This window comes from Mauremys mutica, chromosome 13, assembly GCF_020497125.1.
Source record: "Mauremys mutica isolate MM-2020 ecotype Southern chromosome 13, ASM2049712v1, whole genome shotgun sequence".
Lineage (NCBI taxonomy): Eukaryota > Metazoa > Chordata > Testudines > Geoemydidae > Mauremys > Mauremys mutica.
In genome coordinates, this window is record NC_059084.1 from 25,200,766 (window position 1) to 25,223,365 (window position 22,600).

Genomic DNA, 22,600 nt, shown 5'->3' on the forward strand with positions numbered 1-22,600 from the left:
TTATAAGGTTCTCTGTATTTGTGTTTTAAGGCGGAGGGGCTGGGGGGGAACAAGGCTCAGCTGCAGACATCGTAAACAAACCCATTGCATTTTGTACCAGTGTGTGAATCCAGCCACTTGGAGGGCTCCCCTTCATTCTCTTGCTCCTGCTCTTTCTGCAGAAACAACCACTCTCGCAGTATGTCCTCCAAACAGGACGCCGATTCCGACGCACAGGAACCGAATCACTCAAACTGTAAATCGTCTGAGAGAAGCCTTGCTGATTGTCCCCCGCGCTACAACTCTGTCAGTGTTGATGCCAGTACTAGGCAACCAGCCAAGCCCTCCCAGTTCAAGAGAAATCTCTCCTATGGAGATAGCAGTGACCCAGCCCTAGAGCCTTCCTCTCTCCCTCCTCCGGACCCTTGGCTCGAGACATCCTCCAACTCCCCTTCAGAACCAACACAACCAGGAGCCTGCAGGCGGGACGGGTACTGGTTTCTGAAACTGCTACAGGCAGAAACAGAAAGGTTAGAAGGATGGTGCCGTCAGATGGACCAGGAGACCAAAGAGAACAACCTCTCTGAAGAAGGTGGGTGTTGAGAATTGCATGGCGCTTGGGAGGAGGGGACATACCCTGAGACTTGCTAGCATGTGAAACAATCTGACAAAGGAAAGGGGTGGTGCTGGCCAGGAAGGGATTAGATGGGATACACTTTAGAGTCTGACTCTAGAATCACACAGAGAAGGCAAAGAGTGAAGTTACTTAGGAATGTAAATGTGGGTGATATTGCTACAGTGGGCATGATCTTTACCTTGGGCTGGGTTGTAACATTACAAGCTGCACTGCCCTAGGAGTGACTCAGACACAAATCACTGCTCCGTTGTTTGGGAGGTACAGGGGTGGCTTACATCATCCCTTTTACTCTTCATTCCCCCTCCCCCAGCCTCCACGCAGAAAGCCAGCTATTCTGGCTGACCTCAACACTTCGTTCTGCTAAATACTTACGAACTGCTCAACGTTTAAACCTTTCTGTGAAAAGAGATGGTTGATCTGCCCTCCTCATGATCCTCTTGTATTTTGGAAGCGTGGGTTAAGGTCTGTCTGAGAGCATGTGCCTGCAGGTCAGGGGCATTTGCACAGTCAATGGGGGCTCGCCTATAGATCGTGCCTTAAAAGGCTTGTCGTTCAACCTTGCTGTAGGCTCTAATTTAATGATTTTAGTGCCCTGTGTTTTAGGAAGCATAGAGCTATAGATATCAATAGTACTGTGTACAATTGGACAATAAGTGAAGCAGTCTATCTCAGCTGGAATGTGACTTCCCGTCTCTGGGTAATTAACTGTCTTAGGGGGTCTCTGGAATTCATTTTCTCTGAATGCATAGGGGAAGAGGGGTTCTAGAGGATATCAAACTGGCTTCTAAGGGTATGTCTATGGCGCAAAACAAAACCTTGCAGCAGGTGAGTCTCAGAGCCTGAGTCGGCTGACTTGGGCTTGCGGGTCTCTCACTATGGGATTAAAAATAGCAGCGTAGATGTTTAGACTCAGGTAGCTCCGGCCCAAACGTCTACGCTGCTATTTTTAGCCCTGTAGCACGGCCTAAGTCAGTTGATCCGGGCTCTGAGAGTCTCTTTTACCCAAAAATGACTCCTCTGCCTTGGAACTTCAGTAAAGCTCTATTGCAAACAGAGAATCTTGTGGCAGCGTGGCTGTCTGCCATCTTTGATGGGTCTCTTGGCAATAGAACAAGGGAAAACAAAGTATACAGAGACCTACAGGCAATGCATCCATTTGTAACAATAGATCATTAGTGACATGGCTTGTTTAAAACATGAGTAAAAAACACAATTTTGCTTGTAGAACGAGTATAAGCCAATGTGTATGTATGCTAGGAAGCATTGTAACCTTTTGAAGTGTTCTTGTTTGCTACATTCAGCTGTTTTTATTTCTTATCTAACTTCTTAAATTCCTTTTTCTTTTGTTAGTTTTAGGAAAAGTCCTCAGCGCAGTGGGCAGCGCACAGTTACTCATGTCACAAAAGTTCCAGCAGTTCCGGGGCCTCTGTGAGCAAAACTTGGTGAGTAGAAGTAACTTTGTAAAATGGCAATAGTCTAACCACAGCTCTGTACTGCTAAGCTGAAGCAGCTCTGTGTATAATACAACCAGGCCGTTTCCTGGTGCCAAAGATGGATGAAGCTTTTTAAAATAAAAACTAAGCAGGTCTCACAAGCTATACGGTAACAGGAGTCTGACTTTCTTAACATGCACTTACTGTCAGTTTAGCAACCGAAGAGGGGTAGCTTGGGCACCTCACACGTTTTCTTGGTGTATGTGTGCAACATTAAAGCCATGTGCTGCCCTGGGATGCCTGCTCACAATTCTCACTGATATCAGTGGTAGCCAACCGCACCTATTGTAAGGCATAATTTGGCTGGAAGTATTTATCAGAGAGGATTGAAACAAATGTCTGCCTATATAAATTTGCTCCTGGCTTGAATCTTGGTAGGCAGCAGAGAGATTCTGTGTTCAGGATGCCTGCTTGAACCATGTATTTTATTACTCTGAAAGGTTTTGTAAGGTGAACTGCAAAGGGTTAGCCAAAAATGAAGTGTTTATAAAAAGCCCCCAAGCCCTCACAGAATACACTTACTCTGCATGGCTGATGGAACCATCCCCACAGTACCGATTCCAGGTGCTTGTAAAATGCTGTGTGTGTGAATTAAGACTTCTTCAAACATGGTGAAGTTGCTTGTCCTGGCTGAGGTCTCAACAGGACAAACTTACAATTTTTAAAATGTATTTTTAGGTTTATCCCAGGATGAAAGCCCTTCTGATGTTTAAGGAACACTTCAGTCAGGGCTTAGTAGCGTTTGTTGAAACCTTCTGGGGAAAATCATTTAGCCTTCAGGCTGAGGTATGAGTCAAACTGCAGCCCCAGTGGACATTTCCTGGAAAAGCTATGGGCCATAAAAATAGGGGGTAGTGTTGAATGACTGCTTTTTGGTTTTGCTGATTATAGCTGTAATGACATTTGCACTGGCAGAGAATCCAGGGGCCAGACTTTCAAGAAAGTTCAGCATGTTGGATGCATGCTGAGTACTGAGATCTTTTAAAAATCTGACACCAGATGTGTGTGCTGAGCACTCTGAAAGCCAGGTCCATGTGTAGAGCTCAGATTCTTCAGAGACCCAACTCCAGTTTACTTGGAACAGCTAGCTGTTTGGAGAAACTTCAGTCATCTATTTAGAATCTTTTAACCCAGTTTTGGGTTTCTGTTAAACTCCCACAGTTCCATTTCAGAGAGAATGTATTTTACTTCTGACCATGTTCCAGCAAAAACAAACAGCCTGTTTGCATTTCTGTGCATCAAGTGGCATTCAAGTTCTCGGGCTATATCCCATTTGGTCTGATCACATTTTGTCCAGGTTTTGTTATTTCAAGTATTACCATAGCATCTGGATGCTTAAAAAAGAAACCGCAAATTTTCTGGTCTCTGAACTCAAACTTAGGACTTCTGGTATGGGAGCTCTGCGGGATGAACACTAGGCTAAGCAGCCATTTTGTTTCTTGCTACCAACATGAACTTGGATTCTAGACTGGGTCTCTTCTACGGTAAATGTTGTCAGGATTGGCCAGGACCAAGGCCTTGTGAGTGACGTCTGTCTACGGGAGACAGAAGTTTCTTGGGGACTGATCAGAGGGTCTGGAATGAACTCCCCCAAGTACTAAGGAACAGCACAAACAACATCACCTTCACTCCAAGTGCAAGACACCATTTTTTTCCTTTTGTCTTCTGTAACATAAACATATAGCAACATGTATATTTTAGAAAAACCCTATCAAAACAAGATACTCCACCACACACATGTCTCTCCTGGAGAGAGAATGAGAGAGAAAGTGTGACCGATATGTAAACACATTGCTTAATGCGCTGTTGGAGTGTGCTCCAACTATGTTGGTGGGTACAGTATAAGAACCTATATAGAAGAGAATAAAACATGCACTGTATGGTGAAGATGATACAGTTGGTTGTCCTCTTCCTATGGATACTGGAGAAAAACTGCAGCTTCAGTCCTAGCCAGTAGATGTTGACATGAGCTCAGAATTGCCAAGGGTAAAAGTCTGATGTAGCACAGACTACTGTAATCTCATGACCTCAGTGACATGCTGTTTCTGATTTTCTTGTTGATGCCCTCTCCCTTGCAGAACCCCAATGCCAATCCCAGACCCACAGCCCAGGACCTAGCTGGGTTTTGGGATCTCTTGCAGTTGTCCATTGAAGACATCAGCATGAAATTTGATGAGCTCTACCACCTAAAGGCTAACAGCTGGCAACTGGCAGAAACACCGGAGAAGAAGGTGAGCATGGGGCAGTTCAGAGTGGCCAAAATATTGTGCATTCTGCCGAGTCACCAATAGCCCTTCGGTTGTAGCTCTGTGTTCTTAAACTGTGATTTCATAGATGAGATTTTTGGAATTGCTACTGTCCTCTGCTTGCTGCGTACTCTATCTACCTTTTTAATACATATAATCAAAATAGTGTTTCCTGCATGTTCAAAAACAGAAGTCTCCCCCTACACATACACGTAATCTCCTGTGAGGTGCATCAGGAAGATTCCTATAAGATACCTTGAAATGAGTTTTAGAAATTCCTGAAACCTTCAGGGGAAAAGTGGTTTGGGGTAAAGAGTGGATGAGTAAATAGCACACACTTACATAGCAGGAGGGGACAGGCTTTTTGTTAAATGGATGTTGGATAAAGAGGCTAAGTTTATACTGAATAGGCTGTAATCAGTACCTGTGAGAACCATGTCACTTTAAATCCATGTGTATGCTTTATTTCTATGCCTACATCAGTTCTGAGATGTGGGGAGGCGTGAGTCGCAGCTCACTATGTATTATAAAACTTATATTGCACACTACTGTTCTGCCTCTTAAAGTCCAGCTGTGTTAATCTTCTCAGCATGCTCTGACCCATCATTAAGCCCTAGGAGCAACCTGCAGACCCAGATCTGCTTCCCAGGGTGGGATTCTCTGCCATCAGAGAGTGAGACTAAGTTCACTGTCTGGTAAATGGGAAAGCAGATCGTAAAAACTGTATGTAACAAAAGTGGCTTGGATCAGAATCCTTTCTCCTTATTCACTTGATGCTCTGTTGCTGAAAGGCATGTCCCCCTTTGGGCCACAAACTATTCCCTCTTCTTGTTATCACAGAACAGAGAAAACTTCTGTATGTGCATTTTTATTTTATGTTTTGTCTTTCTTCTTACTGTCTCTTAAAGGAAGAGAAGAAACCACCCCCTCCAGTGCCAAAGAAGCCAGCCAAGCCCAAAACCCCACTGAACCGGGACAAAGCCTCTGATTCTGTGGATAAGCAGCGCCAGGAAGCTCGCAAGCGTCTCATGGCAGCCAAGCGGGCTGCCTCTGTCCGGCAGAATTCTGCCACGGAGAGCGCGGACAGCATTGAAATCTACGTCCCTGAGGCACAGACCCGCCTTTGAGCAAAGGGAAAGAGGAAGGAAACACGTGTTTTTCTAAATCATTAAAGAGGAAAAAAAAATTCTCTCTAAACTTAGTGTGATTTATTCGGTCTAGAGACGCTGAGCCAACCTGACAAAGGGCTCCCAATTCGGCTTTTTTTCTCTCAGCTTTAAGTAATGAAGATTTTAAAAAAATCCCACACACAACAACAACAGAAATTCCCCCTCTTGTTTTCCTCTCACTGGCTGTGGTGTTGCTGAACAGACTGAAAAGACTCCTGGAAGCCCCAGCCCCTCAGACTTGGAACTTCAATCTTTTTACTTGCTCAATCTAATGAGAATTATTAGCTTGTTTACAAGAAGAGGACGACAAAAAAAAAAAAATGAAGCCTTGAGCACTTGCCATGCTGTGTTCTTTCTCCTTCTCCTCAACTCTGTTCTTCCTTATCCTTAGGGTTTTTTTCTTCTACCTCTTATTCTGCCGTATCCACCCCCTCTCTCCCACTTTTTGCATGGCTTTGTTTACTGTGTTAGAAATAACCTCTCTTCCACAGAGCTCCTGAAGAGAACATCTGTTCAGCGTGTACTGGTGTTGCACTCTGCTAGCAAGCAGCCTTTCTTTATTTTTCCTTTAGTGGGGGGGAGGGTATAGGGGCGAAGGGCAGCAGGGTTCACATATCGATGTATTTGATTGAAAAGGAAGGAGGAAAAGATCTGCGGAATGTAATGCCGAGTTCTTCATGCAGCCTGGAAGCAAACGTGTGCAATAAGGTGGCGATGGGGACAGCGCTTCATTGGCTGATTCCAAAAGAAAGCTGGCCCCATTCCAGGCACAGGATGGGAGCTGGAAGGATGATGTGGTGGAACAAGTGTGACCCCTACACACACACACACACACACACACACACTCTCTCTCTCTCTCTCTCTCTCTCTCTCTCTCTCTTATTTTGTTTTATTTTCCTTGAGAATCACTTGTTAAAGCAGTTGCTACACAGTGGGGACCTGTTTCAAGGGGGAGGAAGGGTGTAATGATAGGGTATTTCTGGGTGGAGGACTGGGTTTTCTACAAAAAGAAGGGGGAGGGTGGCTAATGGCAGGCTGGCAGCCGGCCGACCTGTATGTATGTGTACATATGCACATATACACTTACTAGGATCTGTATATTTAATGCATACACACGTATACATACCCATACACAAGTGCAAGTGGTGTATTAAAAGCACCTCAGTGAGAGTGGGCGTATGTATAGCATATATTTTTACATGTACTATATCTAGATGTGTGTAAAAGTGTGTGTAAAAATATATACCCTGTGTGTAATCAGATTATTTTTCCTTGTATCCCGTGCTTTTTTTGGTGAGAGGGAGGGGTTGCTAAATATTTAATCCTTTTTAGCTCCTTCTCCCCCCTCACGCCTCCTTTTCAGTTTAGCTTCTTGGAGTCGGGACTGAATGCCAGCGTCGCGTTCTTTCCACCCTTCCCAAAACGAACACTTGCCCCCAAGTTGAGCAATCATGTTGTTTGAGTGGAGAGATCTTGTGTCAGTTTCATGTGGGGGAAATCCCAAAGGAATTTAAACCAGGGTGTTGGTGATCAAAAAGGCAAAAACACAAAATAAAAACCTAAATCCTATCTAAGTGAACACTGTATACTGTGTTTATGCATATATAGTATGACCGATTTCTCTTCCTGTCCACCTACCATATAGATCTCGTAGCCTGGAATGAGAACCTGTGAAAGTTTGACCATAAGCAAAGTGGCTCAGATCCAGCATTGGTTTTTAACTTTGAGTAGAAGATGTTGACTTGCTGGATTTTTTTTTTAAATAAGGCTTTTTAGAGTTTCTTAGCATTCTAAAGTTAGGAACATGTCGAATGTGAATTCATCTTAATCATGTTTCCAAAGGTACCCAGACTGCTGGGGTACTGTCCCCAAAGCAGTTGTTTTCTGGGCTCTGTCTTGTGGGCTGCAGCCTGTTATGCTGAGCTTCTGAAAAACCTCTTTAAATTGCGTGGGGACCATTCACGCTGCCTCAGTCAATCATACCTGCTCCACTGCACAAAGAGTTTCAAGCCTATTCCCTGGGTTCTGGCCAGGCGTAATGAAGCAGGGCACTCGTACCTGGCTGACACTATCATGGGTTTATGGTGGGTAAGATACATTGTCAGTGTCTCAAGCCATGTTAAATAATCAGAAGCAAGTGGATGCCTCTCTGCCAGACTTTCATTATATCAGTATCTCCTTACTTTCCTGGAGGAATAAGGTTTAATAAAGCAAGGACAGCTGGCTGATAAAAAATAAAACAAAATTCATAACTAACCTGAGTTTATAGCTCTGATCTTTTTTCCCCCCCTTAAAAAAAAACACGACTATATTCTTGGTTTTTGTTTTCTTAATGGGCTTCTTAACTTCTAGGGCACAGTTGAGTTCTTTAAACGACATGGACATGACTTCTCTGTAATATCTGTAAACTGATGCAATAGACTGTGGGTCTGTAGACGTACTGTCTGTGTGTGATTGTGCACTAATATATTTCAGTGTTCACTTCAATGGTTTGAATGCAATCTAAATCTCCCATTTCTCCAGCATACCCCATAACCCCCTGAGAGCCAGTCAGCAGCTGGGGAGATCTAATTTGCACATGCCAATTAATTTTTTCCCCCCCAATAGGGTGACAAGGTAGCAACAGACCTACCTCCTAATCTAGAGCACAGCCATTGACCTTGAAATAGGCTTCTGACAGTGAAAGGGGATGGTCTCACCACCTCTTCCTATAGAGGATTATCCTTGAATCCAGGAATTAAATTTAGTTTTAGATGTTATGAAGATACGATTATGTCTGAGGAAGGGGATGCAAAATCCAGCTGGCCCCTAGGCAAGGGCAGCAATACATCAAACCTGATAAATAAACTCGCTCCTTGTGCCTCCCGCAGGCCTGTGCTGATCCCTGTCATTTTGACTATAAACACCGGGAGGCGGGAAACCTTGTTTCATCTTGGGACTCGTTCTGGTCCATTCAATGCAGAAATAGTTCAGTTTCAGGTGTCCTTACCACTCGACCAGTCTCATTTTCCCCAGTCAGCCCCGGAAGGGAAAGTAGATACAACCTCTGTTCTCAAGGTAGTGGGAAAAGAGGAAAGACTGTTCCCAGCCTCTGATCAGCCTGATAATATAGCAATAGCGTTAGTAATTTGGGGTGGGAGGGAGGGAGAGAGAGGGAGTAATGCTGAGTATTTTTCCCTTTCACGGACAGATTACTGAAAACGAGGAGCTCTAAGGAAACAGTCACAACTGAAGTGATCGGAATTACAGGAAATCTATAGTGGTTATGAAAATCCTAAGCCCAAAGCCTATTTCTTGAAACTGTGCTTTAAAAAGGTTTCTCTAGCTCTAATTATCTAATACTATGTGGATGTGATTTTTTTTTTTAAATTGTACAGACAGTGCTACAATTAACATGATCTTGAATTGTGCAAAACTTCCCGCAATGATCTAGCCTCCTTTACTTCACTTTACCTCCATGGCAGAAGTAAGAAGCTGTCTAGCCCCATGTTTGTTAGTCTTCCTTTCGTTTTTTTAAAAAATGTGACTCTAATTCCACAGGAAGCCTTGAAAGTTGAAGCCTTGTACCTAGACTGACGCCCAACACTTTGTAATGTGAACCTTGCTGCCATTGTAGACTAGTAAAAAGATGACACCTTGTTGGTGCCTTTCTGCTTTTGTCTCTTGCACTTTGTGACTTCCAATATACCCATCAGCTTCCTAGGGTGGGCCCATATGCATAGGAAAACCTACGGTGGCAGGGAGTCATATTCTAACACAGGAGGATTAACAGTTTGGTGCAGTCTGCACAGGTGACCAAACAAGTTATAAATTGGCCTGAGGTGCTGTTACTTTGGTTGTATTACAGTAGGATCAGGGCCGTAGTTTGCTGGGTGCCATACGGATACATTCCCTTCCGTAGAGTGCTTGCCCTCTAGGAGTATGATAACATGCAAAACTGTGTCTGACCCAGCCTAATGGGAGTGGGTGGAAGCATAAGGTGATGGTAAATGAAAGATACTGTATAATGGGCAGTAGTCTGTCTACCGTCTGCCTAGGCAGGGTCCAAAAGAGTTTTCTAGGCATTGTGGGAGAGGAAAGTCGTATGAAGAAGAACGTGGCATTGTCTCAATTGTGATTCTCTACCCTAGTAAATTTGTCAGTGTAAGTAGGCCTTTCTGTTGGCAAAGAAGCCAGCAGTCTGGTTACTAGGCACTCCTGCTTTGTGTGGAATTGACTGAAGAACTGGCTTCACAAGAGTGCTCTGTTCTAAGGGTGGAAGTATCCTCCTGCCTGTTACTTCCCACTGCCTAAAGAGGTAGTGGTGACAGCTTCATTTAATATGTTGGGGGGGGGGGCGGGGAACTATACTATGTATGGTTTGTTATGGTTTGTGTTATAATCTCCCTCTCTCTACTTGGCTGTAGTGTATGGGACTCACTCAAGGCTACTTCTACAAGCTTCTGTGATCATAGTGAGCTTTGGTCGGTCCCTTATGCCACTACAAATTGGGTGCACTCTGAAATGAAAGCAGCAACCAATACATTTTTTTAAATGCTCTAGCAGTGTGTGTTTAAAAAAAAAAGTGCATTTCTAAAATGTAACAATGGCATCTGTAAGCAAGTATTTATCTACAAGCAAAGCCGGGTCTTACCCCTGCTTGTGTCTGCCAAGCTTGGAGAGGGCATAATGGTGGCATGGCAAAGAGGGAACAAAGGTTCCATGCCTTCGACTACTTTCTTGCCCTTAACTCACTTCCCTGCTGCCAGACACATGCTTGTTGATGCCCTCATGGAGCTAGAGAACCGACTGTGCCACACGGTTTAAGAAAACATCTCCCTATGTGGAAAAATAGAACAGTCATTGGGATGTGACTCAAAGCTTAATGCTTCTGGAGTGCTTAGTTTAGATACATGGCATCAAAGTAAGGCCATTAGAGTGGTCTGCAAAAAGTGTGGTAAATCTTCTCAATGCCATAATATAGCATGGCACTACCCAAAGTGCATGCCCAGGGAAGTGGATACCCCAGTGATGGGCTGTACCTGTTCAAGTTGTGGGTTGGCTTTCCATACTAAATCGGGCCTAAGCCAGCATTGTAAACACAGGCATTCCGCAGTTAGACATGAACAGAGAAAGGAAAATACAGCAGCTAGAAGTAAGGCTGAGCTACTAGATGGTGTCTGTGCATTTGTAGGTTTTTAGACTAGAAAATGCATCTCTCTTCCAGCTTGATCCTGGGCCAATTCTTGCATTTTAGACTTGGTATTTTAGACTTTCGAAGGGCAACTTTAGAGAACAAAAAGGCTTCTCCAAGCTCAGCTGAATTTCTGCATATGCCAGTTAGAATAAATGAATAAAACTCTAGTAATTATATAGATATTGGAAATCAGATTTTTTCCAATGCGCATAGCCACTCTAATGTTGTTTTATTATTACTCAGAGCTTTCAGTTTTATCAATAGAAGTGTGTGCATATATCTTGGCTCTTGTTCTCTGGCCTTTTGTACTAGCAGAATAGGTAGTGGATGGGGACACGGTGAGTTTGTCTATGCCACAGCATTCACCAGTACGGCTGAATGGGTGGCTATGATTCCTAATCTAGTTCTGTCTGTATGATCACTCTCCAGTGTAAAGATCTCACCTATGTCTTCAACCCCAGTGATGCCAGAAGCACATGGTACTGAGGTAGTTACATCAAAGTATGCTGAAGATAATTGCTGGGTAGAGAGCACCTTGGAGTGGAATTTATATGAATATATTCCCAGCTTTTAAGAGTACAAGTGCTAATTAAGTGGAGGTGTAGTCAATCTCTGGATCAGAATAGTGATGGACAATGCAGAGAATGGTAAGACATTAGGAAGGCTAAACAATCCTACAAGCTTTTCATGTGCTGGTCCCTGTGAATATTTGCAGTGGCCGTGCATGCACTCTGCACCCAGGACCAGAAATTTTTCAATAGCAGTGTCCGTTGATCCATGCTTTCGCTGCCTCGTATTTGCAGCTGAAGGCATAAGAAGCAGCATGGACTGACCGCCTCTCCGGTTCCTTTCTACTGCTCTTGTTCTGGGATGGAACCCTTGCCTGCTGACATTAGCTCTTCTACCTGTGATATATTGTAAATAGTAGTTGGTTTGTTTTTATTGGTAGATAGCTTATAGTCAGTGGGGATTTGAGAGCTCCCTCCATTGCTCCACCATTTGGAGCACATAGTCCCAGGCTTCAGGCCCTGTCTGACCTGCCCTCAGGCCTTCCCAGTAAGCAACCTGCATGAGGGTTGCCTGCACCACCTTGGGGCATCACACATTCCATCAAAGTGAAATCTGCTTCTCCTTTTGCCCTTGCTCTAGGCAATCTCGGGAGATAGACTCTGCAGACATCTAATGGAGCACTCCATGAAGCCCTATCTGACTCAGGACCCTCCCACACTGTCTCATCAGCTGGAGCCTCTGAGCAGTGCCCCTGCAGCCCCAGCACCTTCCAGCTTGAGGTCCTTCAGACCCAAGGACTCCCCAAAACGGAGACAGGGAAAGGGTAAGGAGAAACACCCTCAAAAAAAGGGAGACAGATCACCTCTTAAGTCCTTGAAGACAACTGCATCTCCCATTCCATTGTCACTGGGTAAGATTCCACCGCCCAAGTGGGTGCGTTTTGAGCTCACAGGAAGCTTGGAGCTTCCAGTCCTATGAAACCATCCACTAAGGTACATAAGAACAGTAAGGAGTATTTGCTTTCCACACCCATGGTGATACATGGCAAGACCACTGGGTCCAAGCCCTCAATGGCAGACCAGCCAATACCAAAGACTTGTGCCAGTTCTCCTTCCGCCAGACCTTGTTATGCCTTCTCAAGCACTTAGTGATTTACACAGATCCAGAGTCACTGTTCTGGTGAGAGACATCACTACACCATCGATGTCATGCACTGAGCACTCTCGGAATGCTATTCACCAGGGCACACCTCTGGCTGTGCTGCCTCAAGACACACCCCACCCATGGCTGTGCTTATACAGCCGGGTGACTCTTACTCTGAGGATGAGCGGGAGGTAGTACCGCCCATTCCCAAGAGGCAGGACAAGTGTCATTAGCTCAGATGGCTTCCAGAGCCTCCTGGAGGCCTGGGATCCATACTATGGAGCTAGAGGTCAATGGTAGCCCCTTTGGGGCCCTTTATACCACGAGGATCTCACTGGCCACACTGGAGTTCGTGGGATTCATACTATCAAGCCACAGACTACAAGGACCTGGGACACTGCTTTAGACAGAGTTCATCTCTAAGACAGGAGCCTCGGTCCCTCCTGGAGCACATGGGGGAGCAGGGACAGCTGGTGCAACCAGATCCACAGACAGCATCATCTTCATATCTGGATGAGGTGGTGGCGCCAGACCTCCCTCCCCTCCAGATAACTACAGGCAGTACCAGGAGCTTCTGAGGATTGCAGAAGCTCTCTGGATTCCAGTGGGAGAGCTTCTGAGGATTGCAGAAGCTCCCTGGATTCCAGTGGAAGAGGTCCAGGATCCTACATCCCATTGAAGAATCCATTTTGGAGCTCCTCCCACAAAGACACTTTTGTTATGGATGCCTGTCAACTGGGCTGGGGAGCACAGTCAGATGACCACACAGTTCAGGGTTCACACTCCACCTCAACTTTCTCTAGCTTTAGACAGTGCACAAAGTGAGATTCTTGCCCTTCCTCCAGACCCCTCATGTTTAGGTCAAGTTGGACGATGTGACCCCTGTTTATTGTATAAACAAATAGGGAGGCTCAGGGTCCCCACTCTGCAGGGAAGCGGCCAAACTCTGGAACTGGTACCTCCAGCATCTCTCTGCAGTGCTCCTACCAGGGGTAATGAACTCCCTAGCAGACAGCCTCAGCAGGCATTTTCACAAGGATCACAAGTGGGAGCTCCACTTGGTGATAGTCCAGTAGGTATTTTGTCAGTGAGGATTCCCCTCTTGGGACCTCTTTGCAACTCAGGGAAACAAAAAGTTCTCTGCCTATTGTTCTTGACATAATCAGAAGCACAATTCCAAAGCAGATGCCTTCCTAGTGCAGTGGTCAGACCTACTGATGGATAGCTTCCCTCCCCTCCCCTTCCTACCTCACATCCTCCAAAAGTCCAGGTGGGACAAGGCAACCATGATCGTAATATCACCATGGAGGCCACAGCAGTTCTGGTTCACCACGGTGCTGAAGATGGCCTCCTGTCTGTGGCATTCATCTACAGCCATTTTTGGACCTACTGTTACAGAACAGAGGCAGAACCAACCATCCTAAGCTGGCTTCCTCCATCTGGTAGCATGGTTATTGGATGGGCAGTAGACTTAGATCTTGCTTGGAGGAGGGCCAGTCCATCCTTCTAAATAACAGGAAACCCTCTACAAGGAAGTATTATGGCTGTCAAATGGAAGAGGTTTTCCCTGTGCAACCAGAAGCATCATTTGCCTCCAGCAGAGTCCAGAGTCCTCTCATTGTGAACTGTCTCCTTTTCTTGAAATCTTCAGGCCTATCCCTATGGCTACATTTAGCAGCTAGTAGTTCCTTTCCTCCTCCAGCAGAGACTTGCTCAGTTTTCACCCACCCCACTGCAGTAAAGTTCTTAAAAAGATGTATCGGAACGTTCCTGCCCATTTCAAGGCTTCCACCTGCCTGAGATCTGAACCTGGTGCTGGTGGACTTATGAACCTTCCCTTTGAACCCTTAGCTCTCCTGCTTCCTCTTACACTTATCAATGAAGGTGGCTGTGACGGGTTGGATCACAGAAACCCACTTGAGGCTGCCAACTGATGTGCCAAGACTACTTCTGCCCCTACTTTCCCTGCCAGCTTAGAACTCCAGCACCCTGTCTTGCTGAGCCAGACACTCCCGTCTGCTCCAACACAGACCCAAGGTCTGAACCACGTGCCCCAAAGCTGCAGGCTTAACTGAAAGCAATTTAAGAAGTGTTCCTGTCTTTAACACTCAGATGCCCAACTCCCAATGGGGTCCAAACCCCAAATAAATCCGTTTTATCCTGTATAAAACTTATACAGGGTAAACTCATAAATTGTTCACCCTCTATAACACAGAGAGAGAGAGATGCACAGCTGTTTCCCCCCCCCGCCCCGGTATTAATACATACTGTGGGTTAATAAGCAAAAAGTGATTTTATTAAATACAGAAAGTAGGATGTAAGTGGTTCCAAGTAGTAACAGACAGAACAAAGTGAATTACAAAGTAAAATAAAACATGCAAATCTAAGCCTAATACAGTAATAAAACTGAATACAGATAAAACCTCACCCTCAGAGGTGTTCCAGTAAGCGTCCTTTTACAGACTAGTCCCCTTCTAGTCTGGGTTCAGCAATCCCTTGTAGTTACTGTCCTTTTTTCCAGTTTCTCTCAGGTATCCTTGCGGGGGTGGAGAGGCTATCTCTCTTGAGCCAGCTGAAGACCAAATGGAGGGGTCTCCCAGGGGGTTAAAAATACTTTCTCTTGTGGGTGGAGACCCCATCCTCTCTCCTATGCAAAGTCCAGCTCCAAGATGGGGTTTTGGAGTTACATGGGCAAGTCACATGTCCATGCATGACTCAGTTTTTACGGGCAGCAGCCATTGATAACATGCTACCCTGAAAGTCCTCAGGTAGATTTCTTATGTGGATTGGAGCCTTCCAAGATTCATTGTCCTTTAAGTGTTTCTTGATTTGGCACTTAATTTGCACATTCCTTTCTCAAGAAGCTGACCAAATGCTTTACTAAGGGCTTGTCTACACTTACATTTTATAGCGCTCTAACTTGCTGGCTCAGGGGTGTGAAAAATCTCACACTCACCCCTGAGCACAGCAAGTCTGAGTGCTTTTAAGCAGTAGTGTAAACAGGCTTTGAGCACTGCGAGCCACGCTCCCAGCGATCGGAGCTAATCCCCTCGTGGAGGTAGGGTGACCAGACGTCCCGATTTTATCGGGACTGTCCCGATATTTGCTTGTTTGTCCCGCGTCCCGACCGATGTTCGGTCGGGACACTGGGCAAACAAGCAATTTTGCCCTCCGCTCCGGTGCATAGACGGAGCCCGGAGGGGCTTTCACCCCCCACTTCCCCCGACCATCCCCCTCCTTCCCCCATTGGATCCCTCCCCAACTCCCCGCCCTGGCCCCGCCTCTTCCCCAAGCACGCAGCATTCCTCCTCCCTCCCAGGTTTGCACACGGGCCATGGCCGGGGCTGGGAGCGCAGCACGGAGGCTGCTCCAGCCCTGCAGCCTGCAGGGCAGCGCAGAGCAGGCAGGGCCTGGGTGGGGGGGCGGAGACACGTGTGGGGCAGACACGCTCCTGCCAGGAGGGGCCGGGCCCGGCTGCCTGGTTCGCCCCCTGCCCGGGGGGGGGGTCCCCGAGTTCCCTGCAGCCGGAGCGGGGCTGCCCGGGGCGAGTGTCCCGGGCGGGGCAGAGTGGAGCAGCCTCTGCTGTGGGGCTGGTGCAATGAAGCCCGGGAGCGGCTGGGCTGGGAGCTGCAAGAGGGGTCCGGAGCGTGGCTCGGCTGCACAGCTCGGGGCCCAGGAGCGAGGGGATGGGGGAGCTGGGAGTGTATTGGGGGTCAGAGCTGAGAGTTGGGTGGAGACGGGGCTGTGCCACTGCCGCCTGGTGGCGGGGGGCGCTCTGGCTTTTCTTTTTTTTTTTCTCCGTCCGTCCCCGCGCGTCCCGATATTTCATGTTTGTCATCTGGTCACCCTACGTGGAGGTGGATTACCAGGAGCACTGGGAGAGCTCTCTCCCAGCACTCGCGCATGACCACACTCACACTTCAAAGCGCTGTGATGAGCGCGTTCCCGCAACAGCGCTTTGAAGTTTCCAGTGTAGCCATGCCCTAAGGCTACTTAGAAATCAAGCAAGTACACAGTCAATATTCATAAATTTGAATACAACAATGACACGTGCATACAAATACGATTAATATATTCAGTAGATCATAACCTTTATATAGATACGTTACATGGCATATGTAACTTAAAACATATTCCAGTTATATCATGTATACATTCATAAGCATATTCCCATGAAGCCTTATGGGGTGCAACGTCACAGTGGCCTTCCTAATGGCTATCCTTTCTGCCACAAGGGTGGATGAGCTTGCGGTCTTTGTGGCAGACCTGGTTTGTATGATTTTCCACAGAGAGAAAGTATCCCTGAGATTGCTTCCCAAGTTTATCCCCAAGTTCCTTCTGACTTTCACTTGAACCAGATGGCTCTGACCAGAAACCTTGTAATACTAAGGAAGATGGGAAACTCCACTCCGTAGATGGCTGCAAGGCTTTGGTCTTCTACCTTGGCAGGACACAGCCCTTCAGATGATCTCTAAGGCTGTTCGTCTCCACCACTGGGAAAATGAAAGGAGAGGCAATATCTTCCCAAGGACTCTCGAAATGAATTTCTATCTGCATCCACCTCTGCTTTGATCTTGTAGAATCCTTTCCTCCTCAGTCTGGCAGGGCTCATTGTACCAGAGCTCAGGTTTCCTCCATGGTTCCCCTGCAAGGAACCCCATTCTTGGAGAGTGGCCACCTGGGGCTCCATTCATTTATCAGGCGCTGTGCCTTGATTTAAGCTTCGCTGGGGATGCTTCCTTAAGGTTCAGCAGTTCTGCAAACTGGTGCAGAGCACATCCTCCCACTGGCCTCCTCAATGAATACAGCATAGGAATCACCCAGAGTGAATTATCCATGGGGACCAGTGCTCCAAAATGAAAAGAAGATTAATTCCCTTATAGTAAGTGGAGTTCTTCGAGATATGCAGTCCCTGTGGATATTCATGTCCTGTCCTCCTTCCTCTCCTCTGATCCTATCAGGTTGGTGGTAGAGTAGGAACTGGAGAGGCGGTCCCTCAGTTGAGAGAGTAAGGAGGAAAAAGACACAGGTACAGACCACTGGACCCTGCTATTGAAAATGTTCTGGTCCTGGGTGCCTGGAGCACACATGTTCCTACAGTGAATACCTACAGAGACCATACATCTTGAAGAACTCCAGTTACTAATAGGTAAGTAACCTTCCTTTCTTCTTCAAGTGCTGGTCCCTTCCTTTGTGATAGTGTAACTTCAGCTGAAAATAGCATCCTCTATTTTGTTTCTCAGCACTAATGAGCACCAGTTCCAGCAGCATCCTTTTCTTTCTGGTCTCCTGCCTGTGGCAGGGCGGCATGTAGCTGAGTTAAGTCATTGAGCCTGTAATTACATCTATCCTCCCACACTGAGGGGGATCTTTACCAAGGGATACAGTGAAAATAAACTAGAAGGTGGATTTTTATTAAATACAGTTAGGATAGAAAAATCTCTTAAACCAAAAGGTAAGATATTAAAAGACAGAGGATAATCAGGGAGGCTGCTTAAAAATGAGCCACAAGCTATGGCTATTCTCTACAGAAACAGACACAGCCCCTTTCTTTCTTTGTGGCAAGGTAGAGGAGTTTCAGGCTAACACAGTATTGCTTTTTTTTATTTGCCCATACACATAGAATCAAAGAAAAGTAGGACTGGAAGGGCCATCAGCATCCTGAGGCAGGACCAAGTAACTCCCTAGACCATCCCTGGCAGATGTTTGTCCAACCTGTTTTCAAAAACCTCCGGTGACAGGCTTCCAAGGGAGCTTGTGGAATCCCTATTTCAGTGCTTAACTACCCTTGTTACAAAGTTTTTTTCCCTAATATCTAACCTACATCTCCTGTGCTGCAGATTAAGTTGATTACTTCTTACCCTACTTTCAGTGGACATAGAGAACAGTTGATCACAGCCCTCTTCGTAATAGTTAACATATTTGAAGATGGTCATCGGGTCCCCATTCAGTCTTTTCTCAAGACTAAACATGCCCCAGTTTCTTTTAACCTTTCCTCAGAGGTCAGGTTTTCTCTCACTTTTTTTGTTGCTCTTCTCTGGATTGTCTCCAGTTTGTCCACATCTTTCTTCAGTGTGGCGCTCAGAACCAGACATGGTGCTCCAGCTGAGCAGGGGCGTAGCCGGGGCGTAGCCGGGGGGGCGGGCAGAAAAAAGGCGCCACCCGCTGCGGCACTTGTACTCACCGGGCGGAGCTCTGAGTCTTCGGTGGCAGGTCCAAAGGTGCCACTTCTGCTCAGTGGGGGAGCAGCTGCTTCCCCTGCTCCCCCCCCCAGCTACACTACTGCAGCTGAGTCCTCACCAGCACCAAGTAGAGCAGGACAGTTACCTCCTGTATCTTCCATACAATACTCCAGTAAAGACACCCCAGAATGACAGAAGCGGTTTTGGGTTTGTTTGTTTTTGTTTTTTTGACACATATATCACATGTGGCTCTCATTGAATTTGCAGTCCCCTGCCGCTTCTAGATGCTCTTCAGCAGTACTACTGCCTAGCCCAGGGGTGGGTGGGCAAACTTTTTGGGCTGAGGGCCACATCTGGGCATGGCAATTGTATGGCAGGCCATGAATGCTCACGAAATTACCAAGGTGGGGGGAGGGGGTCTCATGGGGTGTGGCACGGTGGGGGCGCTTTACAGGGGCTGTACCAGGGACTCCTAGGGTCCCTGCCAGCAGTGACACCAAGGCAGCTGTACCAAGCACCACCACAGGCAGAGGCACCCTAGCTGGGACAGGTGCAGCCCCTAGGTGGTTTCGAGAGTGGGGCCATAGGAGACGGGGCGGGGCCAGGCCGCAGTGGTTGGCTGATGAGGAATGAGGCGAGGGTCTCAGAGAAGTGGTGCCTCAGGGATTGGATGATGAAGGAACTTGCGATTCCTAATTGGACTTGATTAGGGGCAGTATCCTGTGATGCTGCTGGCCTTGATCATTAGCTAGTTTGGGCGGAGGCTGGCGCGGGGAAGCTGATGCTTTGGTGATTGGGCACGCTGCCACCTTGAGGCAGGGTTCTGTTCCTGGAAACAGCGCGGTGAAATCTGGGTAAGTGGCGCCAGCCACGTCCGCGCAGTATGGCTCTGTGTGTGGGAAGATGGTGCTCATCAAGGAATTGTGAGTTGGGGGCTGCGGAGCGCCAGACAGGCAGAGCAGGGCAAGCCCCCAACCCCACTCCCTGGCAGGAGCTCGACGGCCGGATTAAAAGGTCTGATGGGACATAGTTTGCCCACCCCCGGCCTAAAAGGTTGTTCCCCATTTTTCAGTTGTGCATTTGATTTTTCTTTCTGAAGTATAGCATTTTGCTTTACTGGATTTCATCTTGTTGATTTCAGACCAATTCTCCAATTTATTTATGCTAAATTTATTCCTAATACTGGGAGCCACATCTTCCAAAGAAATCAATGCCCATTGTGCACTGAATGTTCTGAGTTCTTCTGAAAAGCTGGCCCTTAGTAATTGGGAGTCCTTGTTAGAAGACACAGTCCACTTCAGAAAGTAGCTGGCCAGGCCTAGCTTATAGTCATAGGAAAGGGCTGAAGGAGTCTGGTACCATGGGTCTGTTCCAATATCACCCTGCCCTGCCTGCATTGATTGATTTTGGTTTTTGCCTCTCATATAACACTGTACTTTTGTCCTGTCTCCCATCCTTGTCCACTGTTGTGATGGAGGAACCAGAGGTGGTGAGGGTCTGTCTAACGTGTCTATATGCTGTGGTGAGCTCCTGCAACCACTGTGCCATGGGCTTCCAATAGCTGAATTCCAGGTTGTTTTGAAGGAAGAAAATGGCAGTGTTGTGTTTAGGTCTGCAGTACATCTCTGCAAGGGAAGAGGACAGGTGGACAGTACTTGCTCTGCCTCTGAGGGGAGAAAGGAACCCACTAAGCCACTCAGCAGGTGTCATCCTTCCTAGTTCCTTCCTTCTGTACCACCAAAGAGCAATAGGATGCTGTTGGTAAAGAGCAACACCCATGGCCCAGAGTTCTCCCGTGCCAAGGAAGGGAAAGGTTCAGGTGAACTGGCCTCTCCTGTAGAGCCACCATCTGTAGCTAGTATCAGAGGGGTAGCCATGTTAGTCTGGTTCTGTAAAAGCAGCAAAGAATCCTGGGGCACCTTATAGACTAACAGACGTTTTGCAGCATGAGCTTTCGTGGGTGAATACCCACTTCTTCGGATGCAAGTAGTGGAAATTTCCTGGGGCAGGTATATATAAGCAAGCAAGAAGCAAGCTAGAGATAATGAGATTAGATCAATCAGGGAGGATGAGGCCCTGTTCTAGCAGTTGAAGTGTGAAAACCAAGGGAGGAGAAACTGGTTCTGTAATTGGCAAGCCATTCACAGTCTTTGTTTAGTCCTGAGCTGATGGTGTCAAATTTGCAGATGAACTGGAGCTCAGCAGTTTCTCTTTGAAGTCTGGTCCTAAAGTTTTTTTGCTGAAGGATGGCCACCTTAAGATCTGCTATTGTGCGGCCAGGGAGGTTGAAGTGTTCTCCTAACCAGATCAGCCACACCATCACCGGTTCATTCACTTGCCCGTCCACCAATGTAATATATGCCATCATATGCCAGCAATGCCCCTCTGCTATGTACATCGGCCAAACTGGACAGTCTCTAAGGAAAAGGATAAATGGACACAAATCAGACATTAGGAATGGCAATATACAAAAACCTGTAGGAGAACTAGTTTGTGTTACTTTCCATACATACCGAAGGACTACCCTTAGCTAGGCACACACTGCAGTCTTATTAGCCTGGGGGAATAGGAAGATGGTTGTCCCAGCAGCAGGCTTGGTGAATTATAGATGAGTGTGACAGGTTGGATCACAGAACCCCCTTGGGGCTGCCAGCTGATGTGCCAAGACTACTTCTGCCCCTGCTTTCTTGCCCTCGCAGCTTGGGCCTTCAGTGCCCTGCCTGGTTTGAGCCCGACCCACTAGCCTGCTGCAAACCCAGACCCAGGTCTGAACCAGGTCCCCTAACAGCTGTGGGCTTAAACTGAAAGCAGCTTAAGCAGTGTTCCTGTCTTTAACACTCAGATGCCCAACTCCTAATGGGGTCCAAACCCCAAATAAATCCATTTTACCCTGTATAAAATGTATACAGGGTAAACTCATACATTGTTTGCCCTCTATAACACTGAGAGAGAGAGATGCACAGCTGTTTGCCCTCCCCACCAGGTATTAATACATACTGAGTTAATTAATAAGTAAAACGTGATTTTATTAAATACAGACAGTAGGATTTAAGTGGTTCCAAGTAATAGCAGACAGAACAAAGTGAATTACCAAGCAAAATAAAAAAGAACATGCAAGTTTGTCTAATACAGTAAGAAAACTGAATACAGATAAAATCTCCCCCTCAGAGATGTTTCAATAAGCTTCTATCACAGACTGGATGCCTTCCTAGTCTGGGCACAATCCTTTCCCCTGGCACAGCCCTTGTTCCAGCTCAGGTGGTAGCTAGGGGATTTCTCATGATTGCAGCCCTCTTTGTTCTGTTCCACCCACGTATCTATGTTTTGCATAAGGCAGGAATCATTTGTCCTTCTCTGGGTTCCCACCCCTCCTTCTCAATGGAAAAGCACCAGGTTAAAGATGGATTCCAGTTCAGGTGACATGATCACATGTCACTGCAAGACTTCATTACCCACTTGCCAGCACACAGCTATACAGGAAGACTTACAAGTAAAACAGAGCCATCTGCAGTCAATTGTCCTGGTTAATGAGAGCCATCAAGATTCCAAACCACCACTAATGGCCCAAGCTTTGCATAATCACAATAGGCCCTCAGAGTTATATTTCAGTTTCAGATACAAGAGTGGCACATTTATACAAATAGGATGACCACACTCAGTAGATTATAATGATACCTTACAAGAGACCTTTTGCATGAAGCATATTCACACTCATTAGCATATTTTTATAAAATCATCTAGAGTGCAATGTCACAGAGGGAACTCTGCAACTCTAGCATAACAACTCCTGCCTCAGTAAAGCAGAGCAGGGAGTTTCTACCATCTCACAGGGGAAAGATTTATGTCGGGCAGCCCAGGGCAACCAAAAACTGAGTACGGAGAAGTGCCATTTAACTCCTCTCTGTCTACCAGCACACTGCTAAACTGCCTACCAGCGAGGGGGAGAACGGCCCTGCCCACCAAACGGTAGAACCAGAGCATTTACTCGCCCAAGTGTTGGCTCTGTTCGAGCAGATGTACCCCACACTGTGCATGGCAGAGAGGCACAGGGCTAACACTGTCCCC

The 22,600-nt window shown here is 46.7% G+C and overlaps 1 protein-coding gene across 5 annotated transcripts in view; it reads left to right on the forward strand.

Moving 5' to 3' along the window:
• DLGAP4 (DLG associated protein 4) overlaps nt 1–9,178 on the forward strand; it is a 64,841-nt gene extending 55,663 nt beyond the window's left edge. For 4 of the 5 annotated variants that reach the window (XM_044985232.1, XM_044985231.1, XM_044985233.1 and 1 more), the window contains exons 4-7: nt 162–571; nt 1,967–2,058; nt 4,188–4,340; nt 5,264–9,178. In XM_044985232.1, coding sequence (XP_044841167.1) covers nt 162–571; nt 1,967–2,058; nt 4,188–4,340; nt 5,264–5,482 — 874 coding nt within the window. In that variant the 3' untranslated portion in view covers nt 5,483–9,178. Of the gene's footprint in view, nt 1–161; nt 572–1,966; nt 2,059–4,187; nt 4,341–5,253 lie in introns of all 5 variants that reach the window. The other variant, XM_044985235.1, reaches the window with a different exon arrangement.
• The last annotated feature ends 13,422 nt before the right edge of the window (nt 9,179–22,600 follow it).